Consider the following 23,081-nt stretch of genomic DNA (forward strand, 5'->3'; position numbering starts at 1 on the left):
AGAATGCCAGGGCAGTATAACTACCCCACAAGTGACCCCATTTTGGAAAGAAGACACCCCAAGGTATTCTGTGAGGGGCATGGCGAGTTCCTAGAATTTTTTATTTTCTGTCACAAGTTAGCGGAAAATGATGATTTAAAAAAAAATTCTTACAAAGTCTCATATTCCACTAACTTGTGACAAAAAATAAAAAATTCTAGGAACTCGCCATGCCCCTCACGGAATACCTTTGGGTGTCTTCTTTCCAAAATGGGGTCACTTGTGGGGTAGTTATACTACCCTGGCAATTTAGGGGCCCATATGTGTGAGAAGTAGTTTGCAATCAAAATGTGTAAAAAATGGCCTGCGAAATCCGAAAGGTGCACTTTGGAATATGTGCCCCTTTGCCCACCTTGGCTGCAAAAAAGTGTCACACATGTGGTATCGCCGTACTCAGGAGAAGTTGGGGAATGTGTTTTGGGGTGTCATTTTACATATACCCATGCTGGGTGAGATAAATATCTTGGTCAAATTCCAACTTTGTATAAAAAAATTGGAAAAGTTGTCTTTTGCCAAGATATTTCTCTCACCCAGCATGGGTATATGTAAAATGACACCCCAAAACACATTCCCCAACTTCTCCTTAGTACGGCGATACCAGATGTGTCACACTTTTTTGCAGCCTAGGTGGGCAAAGGGACCCACATTCCAAAGTGCACCTTTCGGATTTCACCGGTCATTTTTTACAGATTTTGATTGCAAACTACTTCTCACACATATGGGCCCCTAAATTGCCAGGGCAGTATAACTACGCCACAAGTGACCCCATTTTGGAAAGAAGACACCCCAAGGTATTTTGTGATGGGCATAGTGAGTTCATGGAAGTTTTTATTTTTTGTCACAAGTTAGTGGAATATGAGACTTTGTAAAAAAAAAAATCCCAAAAAAATCATCATTTTCCGCTAACTTGTGACAAAAAATAAAAAGTTCTATGAACTCACTATGCCCATCAGCGAATACCTTAGGGTGTCTACTTTCCGAAATGGGGTCATTTGTGGGGTTTTTCTACTGTCTGGGCATTGTAGAACCTCAGGAAACATGACAGGTGCTCAGAAAGTCAGAGCTGCTTCAAAAAGCGGAAATTCACATTTTTGTACCATAGTTTGTAAACGCTATAACTTTTACCCAAACCATTTTTTTTTTTTTTGCCCAAACATTTTTTTTTTATCAAAGACATGTAGAACAATAAATTTAGCAAAAAATTTATATATGGATGTAGGTTTTTTTGCAACATTTTACAGCTGAAAGTAAAAAATGTCATTTTTTTGCAAAAAAAATCATAAAATTTTGATTAATAACAAAAAAGTAAAAATGTCAGCAGCAATGAAATACCACCAAATGAAAGCTCTATTAGTGAAAAGAAAATTAGGTAAAATTCATTTGGGTGGTAAGTTGCATGACCGAGCAATAAACGGTGAAAGTAGTGTAGTGCAGAAGTGTAAAAAGTGGCCTGGTCATTAAGGGGGTTTCAGCTAGCGGGGTTGAAGTGGTTAAAATACATATTTTTTGTGGGAATTTTTGCCATTGATCCCCCTCAGGTATGTCACTGTCCATGTTGTAGGACGATTTGTGCACTTCTAGTAAGTATTTGGTGGCTGCAAATATGATGTGAAGGTTTTTCAGGTTCGCTTGCTATTAAAGTGAATGGGGCCCGCCGCGAATCGTCCCGGCCGATGTTCGTCCATCACTAGCTATAAACCGTATAGCATAGTGGGAGAGACAACATTAAATAGAGAAGGTAAAATGACCACAATAGCCACACCTGGGGAAAGAAGGTGTTGCAAGCACCAGAAACAACACAGAAGTAATTTTATCCAAAAGGAAAACATGTCAGATCAAACCATGTGTTACCAATCTGACAGATCTCCTGCCACCTGTCTCGGGAACGTCCGTATGTATCAGTAAATCTGTGACAACTGCAGAATCAAGGTGATAAATATTGAGGTCTGTTTAGCTGTTAACCCTTACTGTTTTACAGGAAAATTGATTAAAATGGTAAATTTGCAAAAAGAGTGACATTTTGAAATTTTACCTCAATTTTCCTTTAACCTATTCGCTACGAGTGCCATACATATATGGCGCTGGCGCGGTCGTTAAACATGGCTCCCGCTTCTGAGTCTTGCTGCTAATGTCCATGACCGGCAATAATGCCGATAACGTAAATTACAGCCTTTAGATTTTGTAATCAAGTGTGATCAAGGCATCTAGAGGGACAGGTCAGTTCTGGCCCCGGGGTCGCAGATATATAACTGACTTATGCCTGTGATGGACGGGCAATTCATAATTTTTTATGAATCGCCGGTTCCATGATGTCTGAGGGATCTGATTGAACTGGATACTAGCTGAGACCACCTGCAGGGAAGTTTTCCTGCAGGATCTGTTCTGTCTAAGTTAAGGTGTGAAATGTAAACAAGTGTGGCCTGCTAGCAGTCAGAGCCCCTGCGGAGTTTTGGTCCCTCTGCTATCTGGTTGCGCTTTTGAAGCAGGGCCCCCCTGTGGAGTTTGATTTCCTCTACCCACTCCTGGAGTAAATGGCAGGGATGAAACCAGGGTCGCCAGGGGGGCAGCACATTCCGTGTTTCCCCGTGCACCCATTCGCACCCTCTCCTTGCTGGGTTAACCCGTTGGTGTTCCCTTGGTCACGGCCCTCCCCGTGGCGAATGGTAAAGTGATACTGCTGGAGAGCAAGGCTCCAGCGAGGCAGCCTCCCATTCGTTCCTGACATGGTGTTTACCAAACTGAGGGGGTTGTGGTCCGTCTCCACAGTAAAGCGGCGCCCATATAAGTACTGCTGCAACCGCTGCAGTTCCCAGACAATTGCCAGGCACTCCTTCTCCATCGTGGAGTAGGCCACCTCCCTCGGCAGGGGCTTCCAACTCATGTACAAAACGGGTGTTCCTGGTCCGCAGTGTCGACCTGGCTGATCATGGCACCGAGGCCAGAATCACTGGCGTTGGTCTGTACTATAAACGGCCGTGAGAAGTCGGCTGCTTGTAGTACAGGGAAGCTCGAGAGGGTGGCCTTCAGCGCCCGGAAGGCCGTCTCGCAGTCGTTGTCCAATTGACTGTGGAGGGTAGCTTCTTCTTGGTGAGGTCCGTCAAGGGCTTTTCCAGGCTACTATAGTGGGGGACAAACCTCCTATAGGTGCCCAGGAAGGGCATTACCTGTTTCTTGGGGATGGGCCAGGATGCGATGGCATCCACTTTCCCAGGTTCGGGCTTGTTGCTGAACAATTCCTGGAAGGGGTGAAGGGTGGCCCACAGCTGGGACCGTTGGCCCTTCAAGAACTGTTGGCCTACCTCCACATCCTCAATGGACCCACCCACCTTAACCTAGGTGAGCATGTCCAGGAGGGTCTCCTCCTCCCACTCTTCTAAAAAGTTGCACACCACACGGAGGGCACATGCCTCCCTCTCATGATGTGCCTTTATCATGTTCACATGGAAGGCCTTCCGCCTTCCCCGGGCGTGGTCCAGGGTTACCAGGTACGTTACGGCTTTGAGGCACTGGTGCAAAAGGTACAGGCCTTCCCAGGCCGCCTGAAGCTTGTCCTGAGGTACGGGGACCAGTACCCATACCTTTTGACCCACCTGGTAGGTCCTCTCACAAGCAATCTGGTCGTACCATCGCTTCTGGTCGGCCAGGGCTCACTCCATATTATCGTGCACCAGCTGCGACAAGGCCTGCATCTTGTCCCGGAAACGCACAACATACCTGACGACCGACACTCCAGGGGTGGCTACAGCTCCCTCCCAGGCCTCTTTCACCAGAGCCAGGGGCCCCTGCACACATCACCTGTACAGGAGCTAGAAGGGGGAGAACCCTGTGGAGGCCTGTGGGACCGCCTGGTAGGCGAACAGCAGGTGTGGGAGGTACCACTCCCAGTCACGCCCGTGGGAGTCGACCAATATCTTAAGCATCTGCTTTAAGGTGCCATTGAACCATTCGCACAGGCCGTTGGTCTTCGGGTGGTAAGGGCTGGTCACCAGATGTTGCACCTGCGTCTGCCTACAGAGGGACTCCATCAATTGCCAGAATGAATTGGGTCCCCTGGTCGGTGAGCATTTTCTGGGGAAAGCCCACTCTGGAGAAAATCTCCAGCAAGGCGGTGGCCACCTTGTTGGCCCACATGGATGACAAGGCGAAGGCTTCCGGGTTCCAGGGGGCATAATCTACTACCGTCAATATGAAGTGTTTCCCTGAGCTGCTGGGAATGGACAGCAGTCCAATCAGATCCACAGCCACCCTCCTGAAAGGCTCTTCAATTATGGGCAGCATTACCAGTTGGGCTTTGGGGTGTGACCCCACCTTCCCCACCCGCTGGCATTTGTCACATGAATGGCAGTAGGCAGTAGAAATGCTGTGATAATCTGGCCTTTGATTTAGTGACCCCTAGGTGTCTAGCCATTGGAATCTCCTGCACAACCCGCAACAACTCCGTCCAGAATGGAGAGGGTACCAGTAGCTGTCGGTCCCTAGGCCACGCCTCTGGTGAGCATTGCTGGACCCTGACCCGATACAGCGGTCCTTGGTCCCAGACCACCCGCCCGAGGTCTGATCCTGAGGAAGGCTGTGTCGCCTGCTCTTTTAGAGCATTCAGGCTGGCGTCAGCTGCTATCACCGTCTGAAACCCCGGACCGGACGTGGGTAGAATAGACGAGACTGTCCCCCCCGGGAACTGTCTCCTGGCCTCTGTCTGACTCGGCAGCCATTTGGTCGGAAGTGGGAAAGCCATCAGACCTCTGAGGGGCCCCCAGGGCCCCAGCACTCTCACTGCACGTGTCAGCAGCTATGGCCACTGCCACTGCTGGTAGTGCCTGCTTCCCTTCAGCTTCCAACCAAGGCACCAGTCCAGACGGACTAACCTGGCCCTCTGACATCCCTGTTGTGAAGAAACCCTGCACTGCGGCTTTACTTGGGAGCCCTACTTCTGCTGGGACAGCCCTGACCTCATTTGCGTCCTCCTCCTCCGCAGCTGTCTGCCCCCTGCTTGTCCCCTCAGTAGCCACACCTGAGGACAACAGGTTCAAGCATGCTTGCTGGCCACATCCTGGGGCCTCAGCACAGCTGGCAGGAATGAGAGGCACACATTACATCCCCCACATCTCCATCAACAGGCATGTTATGTACATTATCAGTACCAACAGGGGTGGACATGGCATCACATTCTGGGGGATTGGACCTTGGGGTGTCAGTGGCCACGTACTTAGACACAAGCCGCCCCAAGTCCTTCCCCAGCAAAACACTGGCAGGGATATTTGAGGATACCCCTTACTCCTCGACCTGCGCCCCAGTCCAAATTGACCTTGGCGACTGGCAGCGCTGGATATACTCCTCCTATCCCAGAGACAGTAAGTGATCTCCCGGGTAATAAATATGGTAGTGCCACCAGTTCAGGCCATACCAGAGTCATCTCAGTGCCAGTGTCTCTAAGTCCCATGGACACGGCCCACGGTGACTGGTTGAAAATTGTTAAGGGACCGAACCACCACACCCACCCACACACAACACAGTAGACGGTTTCTGGGTCGATGACTGGGACACAAGGCATTGAAGTTTCCTGGCTGCTTACATAGGTGGCAAAGTCGGGGTTCCCCAACCGAAGTGGAAAGTGAAGCAAAGGGCCAATGCTCTGTGGCGATGAGCTCCTTCAGCTGCTGGACGGTGGTGAGCTCCAAGTCCATGGTCCATTGGTCGACCGCTCTCAGGAAGGCCTGCATGTGATCGGCCCAGCTCTGGGTAGGGCCCTACTGCAAACTCTAGAGCTTTTTCCGGTACGTCTCGGGGGTTAAGTTGTACATCTGGACCAGAGTCTGCTTGATGTCCTCATAGCTCAGGATGGTCTCGCTGGGCAGGTACCCGAAGAGTTTGAGTGCTTTACCTCTGAGACGTGGCGTTAGGAATCTGACCCACTGGTCCTCCGGTAGCTGGTACTGATGAACGGCCGTCTCCAACGCCAACAAGAAGGTGTCCAAGTCCCCATCTTTGTCCAGCAGGGGGAAGTCATCCGCCTGTAGTTTTGAAATCCGGCTCTCTGGAGACTCACATCAGGCTGGAGAGGGCTGCTGGAGTTGGAACTGGAGCTGGAGCACTTGCAGCTGGTGCTCACGCTCGGCCTGTGCTTGCTTGCGACGCTCTGCAGCTGCCAAGAGGATCTCGTAGGCAGCCTGGTCTCCGGCCTGGAGACGGTCCAGGGCAGCTTGTAGGAGAGCAGCCGAGCCTGCCTGGCTGCAAGGGGATAGGCAGATGGAGTGCGGGCCACCGTGGGCCTTACCGCCGGCAACTGGTTTCTTGGGGAGCTTTGGCTGTGCTCGCCTTGAAGAAAGTTGCCTTCCACCTCCTCTTGGCCCCCTGTCTGGACTGCTTCCTCCCCGCCACCGTTCATAGCATCAGCCATCGCCTTCGCTTTGCTTCTTTTGATACTGGCCATCATTGCCACGGATGATCACTGACACAGACTGCAACCTGATTGAACACACACAAACCTTATTGTATTTGCACTCAGACTTTCTAGTGTTGAGCTTATCTTAAGACTCCAGTGGCAAAAAGCTACGGCTAGTACTCTTTAGTCTCTGGGAGTATGGGTCCCACACTTACACTAGTATCTTGATCCCACTTTGCTTCTACCAATATGTGATGAATACTTCACCTTGCTGCCCGCTGGACGTCAACTATGTCCAGCTCTCGAGATACGGTATAGTCACTGGTTACCAAGACGTGACGTTGCGCCCTCCTTAAGAGCGCGTATGGTCAGCTTGATACAGTTTACACAGACACCTCCTGTCCATGCGGGCACAGAGAGGCAGCAAGCTGACATAGCCTTTTCACTGCCCCAGTAAAACTGCGCTTTCTCAGCCCGGGTAGGCTGCCACCACTTTCTCGTTTGATATAAGCCCGGTCCGCTAACGGGATTATATAGGGTGAGAAACCAACCCACACCAGCGTATAACTATGGAGAAACACAGATGTGGGAATTTGTGGATCGAGATACCACAACAGCACAAGATTAAATTATATATTTAATTGCCTTAAGGGCGCAATAGATATAACACTATTCACACAGTGGTCTGAGGTTGCAAATACAGATGATGTGGTACCAACAGGGTTAAACAGAACAAAAGTCAGTTTACCAGATACATGAGTCCTTTGGATGGTGAGGAATAATGGGTTACTGTAAGGCTTGGCTGTAGTCACATGGGGGACAGTGATGTCAGCAGTTTCCAGGTCCCTGCAAACACGTTACATGACATGACCCCCCCTCCAGAGAAAGATGCTGGACTCTGCTTGCATGGGTCTTTTCACCTGTAGTCGGCCACACCCCTCCCTGCCTCTGGGAGGGGTCCCACCTCCCTCCTGGCCCTGGCAGCCAAACAACCCACAAAACCCATTAGGGCCCATAGCTCCAGACCAGAAGGTCAAAGGGAGATGGTTCTGGAACCAACGGATCCGCCTGGGTTCTGGCTACAGGTAAAGCCCAGACATGGTTCCATTACTAGGTTTCTGTGGTGAGATCTCTTCATCTCCCCTTTCTGGTACCCTACTACCAACCTACGACCAGGGGCAGGTCAGTCTTGGCTCCAGGGTCGCAGATATATAAATGACTTATGCCTGTGATGGACGGGCGATTCATAATTCCTTGTGAATCGCCGGTTCCATGATGTCTGAGGGATCTGATTGAACTGGATACTAGCTGAGACCTTTCAGGGATGTTTTCCTGTAGGAAAAGTGGAGGTGTGAAATGTAAACAAGTGTGGCCTGCTAGCAGTCAGGACCCCTGCGGAGTTTTGGGCCCTCTGCTATCTGGTTGTGCTTTGAAGCAAGGACCCCTGTTGAGTTTGATTTCCTCTACCCACTCCTGAAGCAAATGGCAGGGATGAAACCATAACTCCATATTCCTCACAGTTTCCACTCTAGAGTACCTCAGGGTGTCTTCAAATGTGACATAGCTCCCAAAAGCCAATCCTGCAAAATCTGTCCTCCAAAAGCCCTATGGCACTACTTCCTTTTTTAACCCTGCCATGCACCCATACATCATTTTTGAACACATATGGGGTGTTGCGTATTTGGGGGGAAATGGGTAACAAAATGTGGGTTGCATTTTGTCCTGTTACCCCTTGTCAAAGTGAAAAATAAAACAACTTTTTCTGGAAGAAAAATTAATTTTTCATTTTCACAGCCAAGCGTTTCCTAATTCTGTGCTCACTACACACCTTGAAATATTCCTTGAGGGGTGTAGTTTCCGGAATGCGGTCACTTTTTGGGGGTTTCCACTCTAGGGGTACCTAATGGTGTGTTCAATTGCAAGATGGCGCCTGTGAATTATTCCGGTGAAATCTGTCTTCCAGAAACCATTTGGTGCTCCTTTCCTTCTAACCCCTGTGGTACGCTCATATAGCAGTATACAAGCACACATGGGGTATTGCTGCAATCAGGAGAAAATTAGCAATAAATTAGGGTGTGCATTTTCCCCTGTTCCCCATTGTGAAAGTTAAAATTTAGGCCTAAAGTCAATTTTTCGGGACATTTTTTTAATTTTTAATTTTCACAGCCAATACCTTGAATGAATCACCTCGGAGGACAAAGCTCTCACTACACATCTTGAAATATTCATTGAGGGGTGTAGTTTCTGGAATGGGGTCAAGTTTTGGGGGTTTCAACTCTAGGGGTACATCAGGGTGTCTTCATATGCGACATAGCTCCCAAAAGCCAGTCCTGCAAAATCCATCCTCCAAAAGCCCTATGGCGCTATTTCCCTTTTAAACCCTGCCATGCACCCGTACATCATTTATCATTTTTTAGCACATATGGGGTGTTGGCGTATTTGGGGGGAAATGGGTAACAAAATGTAGGGTGCATTTTGTTCTGTTACCCCTTGTGAAAGTGAAAAATGTGGAAGTAAAGCACCTTTTTCTGTAAAAAATTTAATTTTTTTATTTTTACAGCCAAGCGTTTCCTAATTCCATGAATCTCCACCACAGGGTGTCTTCATATACGTCATCGCTTCCAATTACCATTCCAGCTAAATCCGCTCTCCAAAAGCTATATGGTGGTCCTTCCCCTCTGAAGCCTGGTGTGCGCCCATTCAGTTTTTGAGCACACATGGGGTGTTTCTATAAACCCCAGATTCAGGGTAATAGAGTTTGAGTTTTGTTTGACTGATGTCTTTCAGAAAAAAATGTATTAAAATTTACAATCTGCTAAAAAAAAGGGAAATTTTGTAATTTCATTCCCATTTTCCTTTAATTCTCATGGGGCACCTAAAGGGTTAACAAAGTTTGTAAAATCAGTTTTTAATAGCTTGATGGGTGTTGTTTCTAAAATGGGGTGATTTATGGGTGGTTTCTAATATGTAAGCCCCAGAAAATGACTTCATAACTGAACTGGTCCTGAAAAAATTGTGTTTTGGAAATGTTCTTAAAAATTTTAAGATTTGCTTCTAAACTTCTAAACATTCTAACATCCCCAAAAAATATATATATAATTTTCAAAATGATCCAGACATGAAGTAGACATATGGTAAATATAAAGTAATTACTATTTTTGGAGGTATTACTATACTAGTAGTATTAGTAAATTTAGTATTTTTTTATTTTTAAAAAAGTAAATCTTTTGACAAATTTTTACCACTGTCATGAAGTACAATATGTGTCTAGAAAACATTCTCAGAATGGCCTGTATAAGTAAAAGCATTTTAAAGTTATTGTCACATAAAGTGACACATGTTAGATTTGCAAAAAATGGCCTGGGCAGGAAGGTGAAAACTGGCTCGGGGTTGAAAGGGTTTGTATGTTTGTACACATTAGGCCTCAATGTATGGGCACCATCTTTGTGGCTGAAGCAGACAGATCCGTGATCCTATGCATCTCAAAAAAATAGAACATGAAGTGAATGGGTCCGCATCTGTAATGTGGTGCACAAATGGCCAGTGCCCTACATTGCGGACCCTCTGTTTGCAGGCCGCAATATGGGCACGGCCGGGCAATGGCTGTGTGCATGAGGCCTTACTGTGATTTTTGGCAGTCCATGTGTCCACAAAAAATCCACAAATGCATGTACTGCTTTCATCCATGCCCCGGACTGCACACATCCATTTAATTCTATGGGTCCATGAAAATCACAGAGACAACACGGATGGCATCCATAGTGTTTCCGTTTTTCACAGAAGCAAGATAGAAAATGCTCATGAAATTAATTTTCATCTGTGCGACGTCCGTGGATTACAGATGATACAGGGAGTGTAAAAGTATTCAAAGATATGTTCACGGATTATATAAGGATGTTTTAATTCACTCATGTCATGCTGACATGGAAGTGTGGACGAGGCCTAACATGAAGTACAATGTATCACGAGAAAATCTCAGAATGGCTTGGATAAGTAAAGTATTCCAGAGTTATTACCACATAAAGGCCCCTTTCACACTGGCGAGTATTACTCGCGGATGCGATGCGTGAGTTGAACACATTGCACCCGCACTGAATCCCGACCCATTCATTTCTATGGGGCTGTTCACATGAGCGGTTATTTTCATGCATCACTTATGCGTTGCGCGAAAATCGCAGCATGCTCTATTTTGTGAGTTTTTCACGTAACGCAGGCCCCATAGAAATGAATGGGGTTGCGGGAAAATCGCAAGCATCCGCAAGCAAGTGCGGATGTGGTGCGATTTTCACATACGGTTGCTAGGAGACGATCAGGATGAAGACCCGATTATTATTATTTTCCCTTATAACCATGTTATAAGGGAAAATAATACAATCTACAGAACACCGATCCCAAGCCCGAACTTCTGTGAAGAAGTTCGGGTTTGGGTACCAAACGTGCGCGATTTTTCTCACGCGAGTGCAAAACGCATTACAATGTTTTGCACTCGCGCTGAAAAAACGCACGTGTTCCCGCAACACACCCGCACATTTTCCCGCAACGCCCGTGTGAAAGAGGCCAAAGTGACATGTCAAACTTGCAAAAATAGGCCTGGTATTTAATGTGAAAAGTGGCTCGGTACTGAAGGAATTAGTAATATGGTGATTTTTGCATTCGATGATGCCTATGATGTTTATTTTTTTTTATGTTGAATTTGATTTTCATTTTGGAGAACAGGTAGGTGATTTTTCAAAATGTTTAAAAATATTTTAAAAAATGTATATATTTCATTTTCTTTTACACTTTTAAAAAAATAGTTCCCCTAGGGAACTTAGGCTACTTTCACACTTGCGTTCGGTGCGGATCCGTCTGGTATCTGCACAGACGGATCCGCACCTATAATGCAAACGCTTACATCCGTTCAGAACGGATCCGTCTGCATAACAGCTTTTTCAGATCGTGAAAACTCAGATCCGACAGTATATTCTAACACAGAGGCGTTCCCATGGTGATGGGGACACTTCAAGTTAGAATATACTAAGAACTGTGTACATGACTACACCCTGCTGCCTGGCAGCACCTGATCTCTTACAGGGGGCTGTGATCCGCACAATTAACCCCTCAGGTGCCGCACCTGAGGGGTTAATTGTGCATATCATAGCCCCCTGTAAGAGATCAGGTGCTGCCAGGCAACAGGGGCCAGACCCCCCTCCCTCCCCAGTTTTAAATTCATTGGTGGCCAGTGCGGCCCCCCTCCCTCCCCTGTATTAAATTCAGTGATGGCCAGTACGGCCCCCCCCCTCCCTCCCCTGTATTAAATTCATTAGTGGCCAGTGCGGCCCCCCCCTCCCTTTCTCCCCTGTATTAAATTCATTGGTGGCCATGGCAAAAAATCATATTTAGCATGGCTGGATCTTAACAAGGTTCCAAGTAGAGCTTCAACATGCAATGCAACAAGAAGAAATGGGAGTGAGACAAAACATTTTTTGAGCATTCAATATAATGAAAACAACAAATAAACTGAAACAGGCTGTTTTTCAGCTGATCAAAAGTTTAGGACCAGACCTCCAAAAAAAAGATAACCCCCCCCAAAACAGAAATCCAACTTCCAAACATGAACTCAGTAAGTGAGTAGCTCCGCCTTTAATGTTTATCACTTCAAAAATTTGTTTCGGCATACTTGATGGAAGCGTTTCCATGAGGTGAGTGGGAACATTTCTCCAAGTGGTGAAGACGGCCGCACGAAGGCCATCTACTGTCTGGAACTGTTGTCCATTTTTGTAAACTTCCCTTGCCATTCATCCCCAAAGGTTCTCAATTGGATTTAGATCAGGGGAACACGCACGGGGCAAAAAGAGTGATGTTATTCTCCTTGAAGAAGTTCCTTGTCCTGCGGGCATTGTGTGCTCTAGCGTTGTCCTGTTGAAAAACCCAATCGTTACAACACAGACGAGGGCCCTCAGTCATGAGGAATGCTCTCTGCAACATCTGGACATAGCCAGCGGCCGTTTGACGCCCCTGCACTTCCTGAAGCTCCATTGTTCCACTGAAGGAAAAAGCACCCCGGACCATTATGGCGCCCCCTCCACTGTGGCGCGTAGAAAACATCTCAGGTGGGATCTGCTTGTCATGCCAGTAACGTTGGAATCCATCAGGACCATCAAGGTTAAATTTTTTCTCATCAGAGAATAAAACTTTCTTCCACCTTTGAATGTCCCATGTTTGGTGCTCTTTTGCAAGTCTTTTTGAAGCCCTTCAGTCTCAGATGCCGTCTGATGGTTATGGGACTGCAGTCAGCACCAGTAAGGGCCTTTATTTGGGTCGAGGATCGTCCAGTGTCTTGACGGACAGCTAATTGGATCCTCCGGCTCAGTGCTGATGAAATTTTTTGGGGTCTTCCACTTGACTTTTTTGTTCCATAACCCTCAGGATCATTTAAGAATTTAAGAAATTCCAAATGACTGTCTTACTGCGTCCCACCTCAGCAGCGATGGCACGCTGTGAGAGACCCTGCTTATGCAGTTCAACAACCCGACCACGTTCAAAAAGGGAGAGTTTTTTTGCCTAACAGAAAATGACAATGAATCCACATCTTTGCACGGATTTAGCCTTTTAAAGGCATGTGGTCCTAAACTTTTGATCAGCTGAAAAACAGCCTGTTTATTCGTTGTTTTCATTAAATTAAATGCTCAAAAAATGTTTTGTCTCACTCTCATTTCTTCTTGTTGCATGTTGAAGCTCTACTTGGAACCTTGTTAAGATCCAGCCATGCTAAATATGAATTTTTGCCATTTTTTAAGTGGTCTTAAACTTTTGATCAGGACTGTATTAGTTATTTTGTTTTTGTGAAGGGTATACAATCCTACAGCATTGTTAGATTATTGGAATTGTGTTCTATTGTCTGCTTTATTTCTAGGTGTTCAGAATTTGAACATAGAAAATCTTACAACAGTTACAGTGACAGTGCATTGGTCTAAACATAATACAAGCTCCTGTGTTGCACATGTTGGTCATAATGGGTATTTTGAAACTACTTTTAGTTTTATGTATTCAGATCCAGGAAAGCATTCAATTGGTAAGTGTAAATGTATTTGTTAAACAGTTTTGCTCCGTTTACCCTGTATTGCCTTGCACCAGTGAAATAAGACATCAAGTATGTGGAATTTAAATTGCTACAGGTAATAGTTCCTATCAATTACAGGGTATGTACAGTCGTGGCCAAAAGTTTTGAGAATTACATAAATATTGGAAATTGGAAAAGTTGCTGCTTAACCGCTACCCGATTGCGTCCTGCGGGCGGCCGGGTTATTCCTCGTTGACGCGCCGGCGCGTCATCTCTCGAGACGCGAGATTTCCTGTGAATGCGCGTTCACAGGAGCGCGCATTCACAGGATCGGAAGGTAAACTAGTTGATCTCCAGCCTGCCAGTGGCGATCATTTGCTGGCAGGCTGTAGATGCGATTTTTTTAACCCTTGAAAGGTATATCAGACGCTGTTTTGTTAACAGCGTCTGATATACCTGCTACCTGGTCCTCTGGTGGTCCCTTTTTCTTGGATCGACCACCAAAGGACACAGGCAGCTCTGTAAGTAGCACCAAGCACCACACTACACTAAACCACCCCTGTCACTTATTAACCCCTGATCATCCCCCTGTCATTGATCACCCCCCTGTAAGGCTCCATTCAGACGTCCGTATGTGTTTTGGTGGATCCACGGATCCGCAAAACACGGACACCGCGGATCTACAAAGCATGGACCCCGGCAATGTGCTTTCCGCATTTTGCGGATCCGCACATTGCCAGAACTATATAGAAAATGCCTTTTCTTGTCCGCAATTGCACATATTCCACTAACTTGTGACAAAAAATAAAATTTGACATGAACTCACCATACCCCTCACGGAATCCAAATGCATAACATTTTTTAGACATTTATATTCCAGACTTCTTCTCACGCTTTAGGGCCCCTAAAATGCCAGGGCAGTATAAATACCCCATAAGTGACCCCATTGTTCAAAGAAGACACCCCAAGGTATTCCGTGAGTTCCTAGAATATTTTTTTTTTGCACAAGTTAGTGGAAAATGTTTTTCTTTTTTTTCTTTTTCCGCTAACTTGTGCCCCAAAATAATATATTCTAGGAACTCGCCATGCCCCTCACGGAATACCTTGGGGTGTCTTCTTTCCAAAATGGGGTCACATGTGGGGTATTTATACTGCCCTGGCATTTTAGGGGACCTAAAGCGTGAGAAGAAGTCTGGAATCCAAATGCCTAAAAATGCCCTCCTAAAAGGTACTCATTGGAATTTGGGCCCCTTTGCGCACCTCGGCTGCAAAAAAGTGTCACACATGTGGTATCGCCGTACTCAGGAGAAGTAGGGCATGGGTATATGTAAAAATACACCCCAAAACACATTGCCCTACTTCTTCTGAGTATGGCGATACCACATGTGTGACACTTTTTTGCAGCCTAGGTGCACAAAGGGGCCCAAATTCTATAGAGCACCTTTGGGATTTCACAGGGCATTTTTTACTCATTTGGATTCCAAACTACTTCTCACGCTTTAGGTCCCCTAAAATGCCAGGGCAATTTAAATACCCCACAAGTGACCCCATTTTGGAACGAAGACACCCCAAGGTATTTCGTGAGGGGCATGACGAGTTCATGTAAAAAAAAAAAAATCATTATAAAATAATCATTTTCCGCTAACTTGTGACAAAAAATAAAAACTTCCATGAACTCACTATGCCCATCAGCGAATACTTTAGGGTGTCTACTTTCCGAAATGGGGTCATTTGTGGGGTGTTTCTACTGTCTGGGCAGTAGAAACATGACAGGTGCTCAGAAAGTCAAAGTGCGTAAATTAATTTTTTTGCACCATAGTTTGTAAACGCTATAACTTTTACCCAAACCAATAAATATAAAAATAGAAGTGGGGCACTCTCTTAAGTAAAGGGATCTTTATTACACAGTAATATATAGATATAAAATGCAATAGAATTAATATAGCAATTAAAATGCAATAGAATTAATATAGCAGCAAATAAAACAGAATATCAGTCCTACAATAATGTTAAAATTTATATTAAATAGCCAGCATACAAAGAGATCCCAGAATAAATATATAAATTATTCCATTATTTTCCACTCTAGTAATAGTTCAAATAAATCTTCATTCATATAACGATTTCATTGATATTAATAATTTGTTTAAGTGCCAGCAGGCAAGAGTTTCCAAATATAACCAGTCTCTTATGAGCTTCAGTCTATGAGTTCTCCTATTAGGAATAATGAGCTCCACCTCAATACATCTGCAACATTGTATGCGTGTGGTATCCAAAGTTCAGAGCAATGTAGCTATTCAATGGTTGCAGTAAGTGTTGAAAAAGCTACTAGTGCATACAGCGGCGTCCCGCTGTAATAATCAGAAAGCGATCGCTATGGGGACAGTGTAATCTTACCCGGCGGTCTTTTGGCTGGACAATGAGCCCTCGACTCGGCACACTTAGCTTGTAAGATCCCGGTCTCAAGGGCTGCCGCTTTGGATTTGAATTATGGCGCCACTTGGGTTTGTTTATACCACGTGTTTTTGGCGTCTCTGATGTCGCAGTTGGTAAGTTGAATAAATCCTTTTCGTATAGCAATGTCCAGGTCACCGGAGTTACACAGTCCTTTCTTTCTTTAAGGGGGGGATTCGTATCAGACGCGTTTCGGGGATTTATGATATTGACCCCTTCCTCAGTGGTTAACATCCCCCTTCTATTATCCCATTTTTATAGTGGTTGGAGCGTATGTGAAAGACTGGTCTGGAGTATCGATTTTTCAGAGATTGGGATCCAAATGTATTACTTTTCAACTTATAAAAATGGGATAATAGAAGGGGGATGTTAACCACTGAGGAAGGGGTCAATATCATAAATCCCCGAAACGCGTCTGGTACGAATCCCCCCTTAAAGAAAGGACTGTGTAACTCCGGTGACCTGGACATTGCTATACGAAAAGGATTTATTCAACTTACCAACTGCGACATCAGAGACGCCAAAAACACGTGGTATAAACAAACCCAAGTGGCGCCATAATTCAAATCCAAAGCGGCAGCCCTTGAGACCGGGATCTTACAAGCTAAGTGTGCCGAGTCGAGGGCTCATTGTCCAGCCAAAAGACCGCCGGGTAAGATTACACTGTCCCCATAGCGATTGCTTTCTGATTATTACAGCGGGACGCCGCTGTATGCACTAGTAGCTTTTTCAACACTTACTGCAACCATTGAATAGCTACATTGCTCTGAACTTTGGATACTACACGCATACAATGTTGCAGATGTATTGAGGTGGAGCTCATTATTCCTAATAGGAGAACTTTCTACTCAGTCATAGACTGAAGCTCATAAGAGACTGGTTATATTTGGAAACTCTTGCCTGCTGGCACTTAAACAAATTATTAATATCAACGAAATCGTTATATGAATGAAGATTTATTTGAACTATTACTAGAGTGGAAAATAATGGAATAATTTATATATTTATTCTGGGATCTATTTGTATGCTGGCTATTTAATAGAAATTTTAACATTATTGTAGGACTGATATTCTGTTTTATTTGCTGCTATATTAATTCTATTGCATTTTAATTGCTATATTAATTCTATTGCATTTTATATCTATATATTACTGTGTAAGAAAGATCCATTTACTTAAGAGAGTGCCCCACTTCTACTTTTATATTTATTCTACTTTTTCAGACTGGGTGTTGTCTGTTAGTGGGAGCACCTCTGCTGGATCCCCCCCTCATCCTAGTGCGACATTATTTTATATTTATCCAAACCAATAAATATACACTTATTGCATTTTTTTATCAAAGACATGTAGAACAATAAATTTAGAGAAAAATGTATATAGAAATGTAGTTTTAATTGAAAAATTTTACAACAGAAAGTGAAAAATGTCATTTTTTTGCAAACATTTCGGTCAATTTTTATTAATATAAAAAAAGTAAAAATGTCAGCAGCAATGAAATACCACCAAATGAAAGATCTATTAGTGAGAAGAAAAGGAGGTAAAATTCATTTGGGTGGTAAGTTGTATGACCGAGCAAAAAACCGTGAAAGTAGTGTAAGTGTTAAGAAGGCTTCAGGGCATCCAAGAAAGTCCAGCAAGTGCCAGGATCGTCTCCTAAAGAGGATTCAGCTGCGGGATCGGAGTGCTACCAGTGCAGAGCTTGCTCAGGTGTGAGCGCATCTGCACGCACAGTGAGGCGAAGACTTTTGGAAGATGGCCTGGTGTCAAGAAGGGCAGCAAAGAAGCCACTTCTCTCAAAAAAAAAACATCAGGGACAGATTGATCTTCTGCAGAAAATATGGTGAATGGACTGCTGAGGACTGCGGCAAAGTTATTCTCCGATGAAGCCTCTTTCCGATTGTTTGGGACATCAGGAAAAAGGCTTGTCCGGATAAGAAAAGGTGAGCGCTACCATCAGTCCTGTGTCATGCCAACAGTAAAGCATCCTGAGACCATTCATGTGTGGGGTTGCTTCTCATCCAAGGGAGTGGGCTCACTCACAATTTTGCCCCAAAACACACCCATGAATAAAGAATGGTACCAAAACACCCTCCAACAGCAACTTCTTCCAACAATGCAATAACAGTTTGGTGAAGAACAATGCATTTTCCAGCACGATGGAGCACCGTGCCATAAGGCAAAAGTGATAACTAAGTGCTCGGGGACCAAAACGTTGAAACTCCCCAGATCTTAATCCCATTGAGAACTTGTGGTCAATCCTCAAGAGGCGGGTGGACAAACAAAAACCCACTAATTCTGACAAACTCCAAGAAGTGATTATGAAAGAATGGGTTGCTATCAGTCAGGAATTGGCCCAGAAGTTGATTGAGAGCATGCCCAGTCGAATTGCAGAGGTCCTGAAAAAGAAGGGCCAAGACTGCAAATACTGACTCTTTGCATAAATGTCATGTAATTGTCGATAAAAGCCTTTGAAACGTATGAAGTGCGTGTAATTATATTTCACTACATCACAGAAACAACTGAAACAAAGATCTAAAAGCAGTTTAGCAGCAAACTTCGTGAAAACTAATATTTGTGTCATTCTCAAAACTTTTGGCCACAACTGTATATTATCACAAAATACAAAACAAAAAAAAATATGATTAAACATAACTTTTATTAATCCATCTAATAACTATCCAAAGCAAAACCCCCTAATAAAATGTAATTGATACATGAATAAAAGAAACTCAAGCAAAATGCCAACTGTATTCAAATACCAGATAATACACAGTAGTCACTCTGCCACAGCTGCATTTACAATTAGGCACCAAGGGGCATGTGCCTAGGTCACCGCCCAGTGAGGAAGTTGGTGCCAGAGAGGTTTTTATTTTTTATTTTTTTTCTCACTCCCCCTGCCAACCTGGTCACTGGGGGTTGGATGGGGGGATTTGCTGTGGCGCTCTGCTAATGGCCGATAACAGAGAGAACAAAAGTGCCTTGTCAAATAGCTGATCAGCATGGGCCCAGGTTGTCTGATTCCCCAAAGATCAGATAATGATGACCTGAGAACAGATTATCAGTTAGGCCCCTTGCAGACTAGCGTGTGCAGATTAGGTCTGGATGCGTTGCAAATACGTTCAGTGAAAAATGTGCGATTTCACAAAGTCATTCAGTTTTGACTGTGATCACATTTAGTTGTTCAGTTTTTATTGCGCGGGTACAATGCGATATAATGCGTTTTGCATACGCGTGATAAAAAAACTGAATGTATACAAACAACATCTCTTAGCAACCAGCCGTGAAAAACGCATCGCATCCGCACTTGCTTGCAATGCGATTTTGACACAGCTCCATTCACTTCTATGGGGCCAGCTTGGCGTAAAAATCGCAGCATGTTCTATATTTCACACAACGCACAAGTGATGTGTGAAAACCAACGCACATGTACACAGCCCCATTGAAATGAATGGGTCCGGATTCCGTGCGGCCGCAATGTGTTCGCATCACGTATTGAATCTGCGCGGAATACTCCTGCGTGTGAAAGGGGCCTTAAAAAGAGCTGAAAAGCCCATTAAAAGTGTCCCCGTATCTTTTGGCGCCTCATATGCTAATGAGGGCGACTCGTTTAAACTATGTGTGGACTTGTATTTCTCCTGGGCGCGTTTATCTTCTCCCTGGCTGTGAGCGCATCCAATCAGAGCGCCCCGCTCTTAGCCAGGAAGAAGGAGCTCAAGTTCTCATGAGAATCGGTGCAGCACCATATTCTCGTGAGAAGTCAGCAAGAAGGCCGGAGAATACCAGGAAACTGGCATGGATTGTAGTGCAGACCTACACCAGCTCCCTTATTAGTTTATATTTCCACTTTGTCGCATGAACCCCTAAATAATTGTGCCGGGTTTAGACCACATCTTCTGAAGGACAGATATAGCTTATCTTTGATTTTTACTTTGCAGAAGCACATGTCAACAATATAATTTCAAAACAACGATGTGAAATTGATGTAGAAATACTCAACAAGGTGCCATGGTCTTTGGGAATCAGAAGTATTGAAGAACCCCAGATTTTGTCCAGCACTAATGATTTAGGAGCAGTGAATTCTATAATGATTGCTTTTCAAAACACACCCCACCAGTTTCATGCTTTTGTGTTGTGTGGATCAGATCTGAATTTTCCTTGGCATTTTATGGATGACAATTACACGTCCACACAAAATCAGACTGAAATATCTTGTAATGTGGTAAGTGATTTGAATTGAGGCGTAAGGTTGCATCTGCTATATTATAATATATACAGTATTTCTTTCCCCATAACACCCCCCCCCCCCCCCCCCCCCCACCACCACCAGTATAGCCAAACAGCTGCTGGCTTGGGGCCACCTGATAATACTGGATACCAAGGAACTGCACTGTACATGACAACAGTCTTTCAGCAGGCATGGGCAATATCATATGGTATTGCCACATAAGTGGCCACATAGTGGCTGAGAAACTGTAGCATTGAGAGGAGAACTGTGTGGCCCTGCAAGCCACACTAGTATTCAAGAAGGTCATTCTAAGCTGATTTTTTTGTTAATGGCCACATAGTTTCACAGGTTACTGCACAGCCATTGTGATCCGTGTGCTATCTACATCCGTGCAGCTGTTCTGAAAATTATAGAACCTTGCCTATTCTTTTCCATTTTGCAGACAAGAATTGCTAGTTCTAGTAGAAAAATGTGCCATGGACATGGCCGGGATCCATATTTTGCGGATCCACTCTTTGCTGTATTGTTGTGTGCTTGAGGTCTTAGAGTGCCGATTGCTTAGATGCAGATTTGTCAGACAAGAACTTAGGGCAGTTTCTAGTTAATTTTGCTAACATTTAGCAAAATAAAAAAAAGCACCCTACCCCCACCCCAGCAGCATTCACATATGAAAGTCTTTGTGCAAGGGCGCTGAACAAAATTTTTCAGTAACACTCCAGATAAATGTATTACCTAAACCTTTATGATATGATAAATGGATAAATGTAAGATGTGTAATACTATGTATACTTTACAGAATGACACGTTTACAAATGAAGATGCACATAAAGAGAATGCAAATGTTTATATGGTAAGCAGAAAATAGTTCTCAATATTTAATAAAAAAATGTAATTTCAAGAGTAAATGGAAATCATATACCCATACCTGTATTTGTTGTATATCAATCTGAATGATTATATGCAAATATATACTGGATGAAGTGGCCATGTTCAACATGTTTTACTCTGTTACCCAAAAAAAAAAATGACATACCGTATTTTTCTCCCTATAAGACGCACCTGCCCATAAGACGCACCTGGGTTTTTGAGGAGGAAAATAAGAGAAAAAAAATTTGAACCAAAAGGTGTGCTTTTGGTGGGTTTTGAACTACCGTAATGGTGGTCTGTGGATGACACTATTATGGGGAATCTGTGGATGGCACTGTTATGGGAGCATCTGTGGATGGCACTGTTATAGGAGCATCTGTGGATGGCACTGTTATGGGGGCATATGTGGATGGCACTGTTATAGGCGATCATTGTGGGGGCATATGTGGATGGCACTGTTATGGGGGCATATGTGGATGGCACTGTTATGGGGGATCATTTTCGGGGCATCTGTGGATGGCACTGTTATGGGGGCATCTGTGGATGACACATATATAGCATCTTATGTGTCATCCACAGATCCCCAGTAACATTGTCCCTGTGTAGTGAATGGGGGCCAGCATCTGTTTCTGTAATGGCAGCGGGGCCCGGTGCAGTCACTGTATTCTACTACACTGGGTCCCGCTCTCTGTAGTATACGGTAATCATATCTAACTTGTGGGTATTGTTTAAAGTATTCCAATAATCTTAAATCTAGCGCTGTACTACTTACAACTAACTTCTTGCCAGTCAGGAAGCTGGGCGGGCTGGCGCTCGTAGCGTAGCTCACTACGCTCACTGCGCCGCCTGCTTCATTCATAAAGTGGGCGGCGCAGTAAGCATAGCGATCTGTGCTACGAGCGCCCGCCTGGCCTCCTGACTGCCAAGAAGTTAGTTGTAAGTAGTACAGCGCTAGATTTAAGATTATTGGAATACTTTAAACAATACCCACAAGTTAGATATGACTACCGTATACTACAGAGAGCGGGACCCAGTGTAGTAGAATACAGTGACTGCACCGGGCCCCGCATGCGCATAGTGAATAGGTCCGCGATCCGCGCACGGCTGCCCCACGGTCTGTGCCGTGCATTGCAGACCGAAATTTGTGGTCCACAGCACGGAGCCCTTACGTTGGTGGGCATGAGCCCTTATTCTGACAACAATAACAGCTGTAGTTTTAACTGGTACATTTTTTCTGAGAATTTTTTTATTTTCTTTTATTATATAATTACCGTATTTTTCGCTTAGTAAGACACAGTTTTTAGCAAGAAAATGTATTTCTAAACAGTGCCTACGTCTTATAAGTGGCAGTCTGGGAGATCCAGCATGGCCAGACCCCGTGACTGCTTCCTTAATGATCCGGCAGAGGGCACATTCAGTGCTGTGCCCGATCAATGTGAGAGCTGTGCATCTGTACTCACCTCTTTCTCTCTGCCGACACAGATCTGTATAATCAATGGAAGCAGGAGAACACATGGGGAGTAAGGTCTTACAGCTGCACTGAAAGGCAATGATGACTCCAAGTACTGTTTAAGGACCTATGATGATATCATCAATGGGAGGAACCAGAACAGAAAAACCATATAGCTGGCACTGGGGCAGGCAGAGCTTTTATTAAAGATAAGCGTGGGTGTGTGTATATGTGTGTAGCAGTGCTGTATGGATGTAGCAGAGCTGCATGTATGTAGCAGAGCTGTATGGGTTTAGCAGAGCTGTATGTGTGAAACAGAACTGTATGTGTGTAGCAGACTAAAAGATGTAAGTCCCCAACCAGCTTGGCCGCACCCAATGACTGGCTTCAGCAGTAATGTGTTACCCCTGCATCATGTCACTGTGTCACGTGATGCATGGGTGCATCAATGAGAATGAGGTACTAAGTTCCTCCTCCCATTTTATCATAAATCCTGCTTTGTGCATTATACTGTACCTAGTGTAGACAAAATCCAGACACCAAACAATGCCCAGCTGGCTGAGACCCAATTAAAAATAAAAATAAAAAATGTCTTATTTGAATGAACTGGCAAAATACAGAA

The 23,081-nt window shown here is 44.7% G+C and overlaps 1 protein-coding gene across 1 annotated transcript in view; it reads left to right on the top strand.

Moving 5' to 3' along the window:
* PKD1L1 (polycystin 1 like 1, transient receptor potential channel interacting) overlaps window positions 1–23,081 on the top strand; it is a 405,256-nt gene that overhangs the window by 80,153 nt on the left and 302,022 nt on the right. Inside the window, exons 5-7 of the mRNA XM_044295257.1 lie at window positions 13,317–13,475; window positions 19,853–20,136; window positions 20,939–20,992. Of these exons, the coding sequence (XP_044151192.1) occupies window positions 13,317–13,475; window positions 19,853–20,136; window positions 20,939–20,992 (497 nt within the window). The remainder of the gene's footprint in view (window positions 1–13,316; window positions 13,476–19,852; window positions 20,137–20,938; window positions 20,993–23,081) is intronic.

Source organism: Bufo gargarizans, chromosome 5 (genome assembly GCF_014858855.1).
Source record: "Bufo gargarizans isolate SCDJY-AF-19 chromosome 5, ASM1485885v1, whole genome shotgun sequence".
NCBI lineage: Eukaryota > Metazoa > Chordata > Amphibia > Anura > Bufonidae > Bufo > Bufo gargarizans.